This window comes from Trematomus bernacchii, unplaced genomic scaffold (genome assembly GCF_902827165.1).
Source record: "Trematomus bernacchii unplaced genomic scaffold, fTreBer1.1, whole genome shotgun sequence".
Taxonomy (NCBI): Eukaryota; Metazoa; Chordata; class Actinopteri; order Perciformes; family Nototheniidae; genus Trematomus; species Trematomus bernacchii.
In genome coordinates, this window is record NW_022988050.1 from 19,384,742 (window position 1) to 19,390,741 (window position 6,000).

Consider the following 6,000-nt stretch of genomic DNA (forward strand, 5'->3'; position numbering starts at 1 on the left):
TATATATATATATATATATCACATAACTGTGTATCCTCAAATCTCAATATACTTGTCTTTAAAGCTACCTTTGTCAGATTCATGGTTGTCTGTTCAATGATCGTCACGGTAACTCAAGAGAATTATCTTCTGGCTTCTGAAACATCACCTCTTTCTCCCCGACATTCTTTCTGTTTCCCCTTTTCCACTGAAAATCAGTATGGTTCTTCCGCCATGCTGGTGCTTGTGTGGTTTTTAAGTGAGAACTTGTTTCATTCTCCACCGATAAGAGCCCAAGTTCTTCCCAGTCATGACATCAGTGTTTACGCCGCTGATTTTCCATTCACAAAAACAACAAAAGCGGACTGCGTCGGGTCGATGCTTGTGTTGCTCTTACTCGTATGAAGCCAGATTAGATTAAAGAACGATTTCTCCAACGTTAAACTCTTTCCAGAGTGCAGTGGTTCATCGCTTAACTATTTGGTTCTGTGGCATTTATCGACCACTGCAGTGCACCGGCGTTCAGCACCGTTTACTCACGGCAGTGAAAGTTCAAATTCACTGTCTGACTGTCACACAAGCAGCTGATGCATATTTCCCATCCCCATAAGTGGATGTTTTTCCGTTTGAATTGACGCTGTTTGGCATCATAAAGACGTCATTAAAGTTTCTCTTTTATAAAATAGGTGATGTTAGCATAGCCATTGTAGCTAATCTGACTATCTTGACTGTTGGTTGCTATCATATTGTGGGAGAAACCATTTTCTACTGGCATATTTAAAAACATATTGGTTTGCATCGGGCACTGGCTCCAAACAGGCCCTGGAACCACTTTGGTAGAGAAAGGGTATGGGAGGAGGTAGAGCGTGTGTACACACCTTAACAAACGTACAGATGTAGAGAAGTGAGAGGAAGAACCCCTGTAGGAATCTTTGTGGAGTTTGAGGGGGGGGACAGGGAACTTCTCAAGCTATTAACTTCTGCAGGAGGTATTTGCCCAAAGTGATTAATATATCTGTCACCTCAGAGCAGCTCCAGGTATTTGAGTGTATACCTCCGCCCCGAATCCTTCCTCTCCGCTCAGCCCCCGCCGCTCTCTGCTTTCTCTCCCCTATCTTGTCTCCCCTCCTCTTCCCTGTGAGGCTCCGTTCCATAGAAATGCATCCAGGAGGTAGCAGGGCTGTTAAGCTGAGACGAGAGGACGGCCTTATTGGCTCTGATTGGAGACTCGGCGGTGCATCTGTCTCTTTTCTCGCCCTTTCTTTCTCCAGAGGGGCAGGACCGAGCAACTACAAAGTTATGCTGAAATTAAAGTCGGCCTCTTCTGTTCTCGCCTCGGAGGATCCACCCCCCCCCTCCTCCCCCCCCCCCCCCCCCCCCCCCCCCACTCACACATACCTCCTTCCTTCGCTTTAACAACTCATCACCCAGAATTAAACTGGTTCAGTCAAGACGAAAGCCTCCCAGGACACCGCCAGCCTCTTCTTCTCTTCTCTGTTGCTGGAGTGTGCTGCTTGTTCCCTCACATACAAAAGGATAGTCTTGTACTAAAAAAACAATTGCAGTGCTCACTTGATACTGCTAAGCCTCTCAGATAGTCAACGATAATACTTGTAGTAAGAGCTTGACTGAAATAAGTGTTTTAAATGCTGATACTGTCTCTTACTCTTGGATTGGAATAGAAGTTGCAGTTGATATAATTAACTGGTGCCACTATTGTTTTAATGACTTTCACAACCTGCCTGATTATTGCTAACCAGTATTGGGAAAACCCTCATATATGTACATTGTTAATTCTAGTAATAATATAATAATGTTGGAATTATTGGAATTGAATGAGCCAAATAAATGTCATAGCCAATATATACCGTGCTGATTTTCTCAGCAAGTTCAAATAAGGCGCTGTAAGGTTTATGTATTTGGTAACTATATATTATGTCAGTCATGCACATAAGTACAGATTCATTTTGTTTAACAGTGTGGAAACGGGTCCTTGCCCCCTTAAAATGACATTCGATTTTTCCATTTCTATTGACTTTTTTCTAGACTGCTGTTTTAGAAATGGTGTTTTATATTGTGTTATCCTGTGATCATGTTTGGCAAGGAGAGCTGATCCCTCAATGGAGCGCTGAGTTGGTATGATTATGATGATGCAGCTGTTTTGATTTCATTGTGTGAATATAACCCTGATTTAGGTTTTCTTTAGGAAAGTATGTTTTTTATATTCATTCACACTGCATAGAAATGTTCCTTTAACAATGTAGCTACATGTCTTATTTAACTGACTTGCTTATTCTCTCTTGTTTTAGTAACTGAAAGACAGACTAGAGGAGTGAATACAGATGGACATCAACTAAAAAAAGAGAAGAACAGCACGGACACGTGGGACATTAAAAAAAGAGAAGAACAGCACGGACACGTGGGACATTAAAAAAAGATCAACTTAAACAAAAAGAGCCGATTTGAAAAGGAGCCCTTCTATCAAGAATGATCGGGGATCTGACAGGATGGAGGGGGGGTGAGGGCCTGCTCTGGGGCCACGGCCTGAACATGGAGCCTGTAGTCCTGAAGAGGGGCCCCTGGCTCTGAGCCCTGAAAAACAAACGCTGAGTGGAAGAGACCAATTAGAGAAGTCACCATAAAACATTTTATTTTTGTAAACTTTTTTAAGTTTATGATTTCCAAAAAGATCAAACACTAATGTACGTATATACATATTATATATTATATGTGTGTAATATAGTAAGTATGTTTTAAAAAAACGAAGAACTTGGAGGAAAATGTTATGTGTCTTTGTGATGAGGATGGGGGAGGTGGGGTGAGGAGAAGCCCCCCCCCCGTCCTCTGATCATCTCCCCCCACACTCCTGCCCCATCAACCTGGATGGGGCAGGAGTGATGGGGAGAGTATGGAAAAGGTGTGTGTGTGTGTGTGTGTGTGTGTGTGTGTGTGTGTGTGTGTGTGTGTGTGTGTGTGTGTGTGTGTGTGTGTGTGTGTGTGTGTGTGGTGTGTGTGTGTGTGTGTGTGTGTGTGTGTGTGTGTGTGTGTGTGTGTGTGTGTGTGTGTGTGTGTGCGTGCGTGCGTGCGTGCGTGCGTGCGTGCGTGCGTGCGTGCGTGCGTGCGTGCGTGCGTGCGTGCGTGCGTGCGTGCGTGCGTGCGTGTGCGCGTGTGCGTGTGCCGCTCCAGCAGACATGTCACTATGTGATTGCTATGGGAATACGGAGTACTCTTCAGATAAAAAAAACAAAGAAAAAAAATACATTTTCGAGCTTGTCTTCTCTTGGACTGCAAAAGTGTAGATGTTCCTTTGGGGAGTTATGACAAGCAGGCTGTATTTTATAGATAAGAAAAAAATAAGAATGATGACTAAGTATCCCTATGTTGGCCTGAGCCAATTGGGATAAGAAGAGATAGAAATGATGTGATGAGTTGATCAGCTAAAGTACACTGAACTGTTCACGAGAACAGCTGAAGTACACTCATTAGTGCACGTGAACAGCTAAAGTACACTGAACTGTTCACGAGAACAGCTGAAGTACACTCGTTAGTGCACGTGAACAGCTAAAGTACACTGAACTGTTCACGAGAACAGCTGAAGTACACTCATTAGTGCACGAGAACAGCTAAAGTACACTGAACTGTTCACGAGAACAGCTGAAGTACACTCATTAGTGCACGAGAACAGCTGAAGTACACTGAACTGTTCACGAGAACAGCTGAAGTACACTCATTAGTGCACGTGAACAGCTAAAGTACACTGAACTGTTCACGAGAACAGCTGAAGTACACTCATTAGTGCACGAGAACAGCTGAAGTACACTGAACTGTTCACGAGAACAGCTGAAGTACACTCGTTAGTGCACGTGAACAGCTAAAGTACACTGAACTGTTCACGAGAACAGCTGAAGTACACTCATTAGTGCACGAGAACAGCTAAAGTACACTGATCAGTGCACTTGAACAGCTGAAGTACACTCATTAGTGCACGAGAACAGCTAAAGTACACTGAACTGTTCACGAGAACAGCTGAAGTACACTCATTAGTGCACGAGAACAGCTGAAGTACACTGAACTGTTCACGAGAACAGCTGAAGTACACTCATTAGTGCACGAGAACAGCTGAAGTACACTCATTAGTGCACGAGAACAGCTAAAGTACACTGAACTGTTCACGAGAACAGCTGAAGTACACTCATTAGTGCACGAGAACAGCTGAAGTACACTCATTAGTGCACGAGAACAGCTAAAGTACACTGAACTGTTCACGAGAACAGCTGAAGTACACTCATTAGTGCACGAGAACAGCTAAAGTACACTGAACTGTTCACGAGAACAGCTGAAGTACACTCATTAGTGCACGAGAACAGCTGAAGTACACTGAACTGTTCACGAGAACAGCTGAAGTACACTCATTAGTGCACGTGAACAGCTAAAGTACACTGAACTGTTCACGAGAACAGCTGAAGTACACTCATTAGTGCACGAGAACAGCTGAAGTACACTGAACTGTTCACGAGAACAGCTGAAGTACACTCATTAGTGCACGAGAACAGCTAAAGTACACTGAACTGTTCACGAGAACAGCTGAAGTACACTCGTTAGTGCACGTGAACAGCTAAAGTACACTGAACTGTTCACGAGAACAGCTGAAGTACACTCATTAGTGCACGAGAACAGCTAAAGTACACTGAACTGTTCACGAGAACAGCTGAAGTACACTCATTAGTGCACGAGAACAGCTGAAGTACACTGATCAGTGCACTTGAACAGCTGAAGTACACTCGTTAGTGCACGAGAACAGCTGAAGTACACTGAACTGTTCACGAGAACAGCTGAAGTACACTCATTAGTGCACGAGAACAGCTAAAGTACACTGAACTGTTCACGAGAACAGCTGAAGTACACTCATTAGTGCACGAGAACAGCTGAAGTACACTCATTAGTGCACGAGAACAGCTAAAGTACACTGAACTGTTCACGAGAACAGCTGAAGTACACTCATTAGTGCACGAGAACAGCTAAAGTACACTGAACTGTTCACGAGAACAGCTGAAGTACACTCATTAGTGCACGAGAACAGCTGAAGTACACTGAACTGTTCACGAGAACAGCTGAAGTACACTCATTAGTGCACGTGAACAGCTAAAGTACACTGAACTGTTCACGAGAACAGCTGAAGTACACTCATTAGTGCACGAGAACAGCTAAAGTACACTGAACTGTTCACGAGAACAGCTGAAGTACACTCATTAGTGCACGAGAACAGCTGAAGTACACTCATTAGTGCACGAGAACAGCTAAAGTACACTGAACTGTTCACGAGAACAGCTGAAGTACACTCATTAGTGCACGAGAACAGCTAAAGTACACTGAACTGTTCACGAGAACAGCTGAAGTACACTCATTAGTGCACGAGAACAGCTGAAGTACACTGAACTGTTCACGAGAACAGCTGAAGTACACTCATTAGTGCACGTGAACAGCTAAAGTACACTGAACTGTTCACGAGAACAGCTGAAGTACACTCATTAGTGCACGAGAACAGCTAAAGTACACTGAACTGTTCACGAGAACAGCTGAAGTACACTCATTAGTGCACGAGAACAGCTGAAGTACACTCATTAGTGCACGAGAACAGCTAAAGTACACTGAACTGTTCACGAGAACAGCTGAAGTACACTCATTAGTGCACGAGAACAGCTAAAGTACACTGAACTGTTCACGAGAACAGCTGAAGTACACTCATTAGTGCACGAGAACAGCTGAAGTACACTGAACTGTTCACGAGAACAGCTGAAGTACACTCATTAGTGCACGTGAACAGCTGAAGTACACTGAACTGTTCACGAGAACAGCTGAAGTACACTCATTAGTGCACGAGAACAGCTAAAGTACACTGATCAGTGCACTTGAACAGCTGAAGTACACTCGTTAGTGCACGTGAACAGCTAAAGTACACTGAACTGTTCACGAGAACAGCTGAAGTACACTCATTAGTGCACGAGAACAGCTAAAGTACAC

General features: G+C 43.9%; 1 protein-coding gene across 1 annotated transcript in view; it reads left to right on the forward strand.

Moving 5' to 3' along the window:
• LOC117473849 (RNA binding protein fox-1 homolog 3-like) overlaps positions 1-2,731 on the forward strand; it is a 191,617-nt gene extending 188,886 nt beyond the window's left edge. The window contains exon 13 of the mRNA XM_034119777.1: positions 2,289-2,731. Within this exon, the coding sequence (XP_033975668.1) occupies positions 2,289-2,291 (3 nt within the window). The 3' untranslated portion in view covers positions 2,292-2,731. The remainder of the gene's footprint in view (positions 1-2,288) is intronic.
• The last annotated feature ends 3,269 nt before the right edge of the window (positions 2,732-6,000 follow it).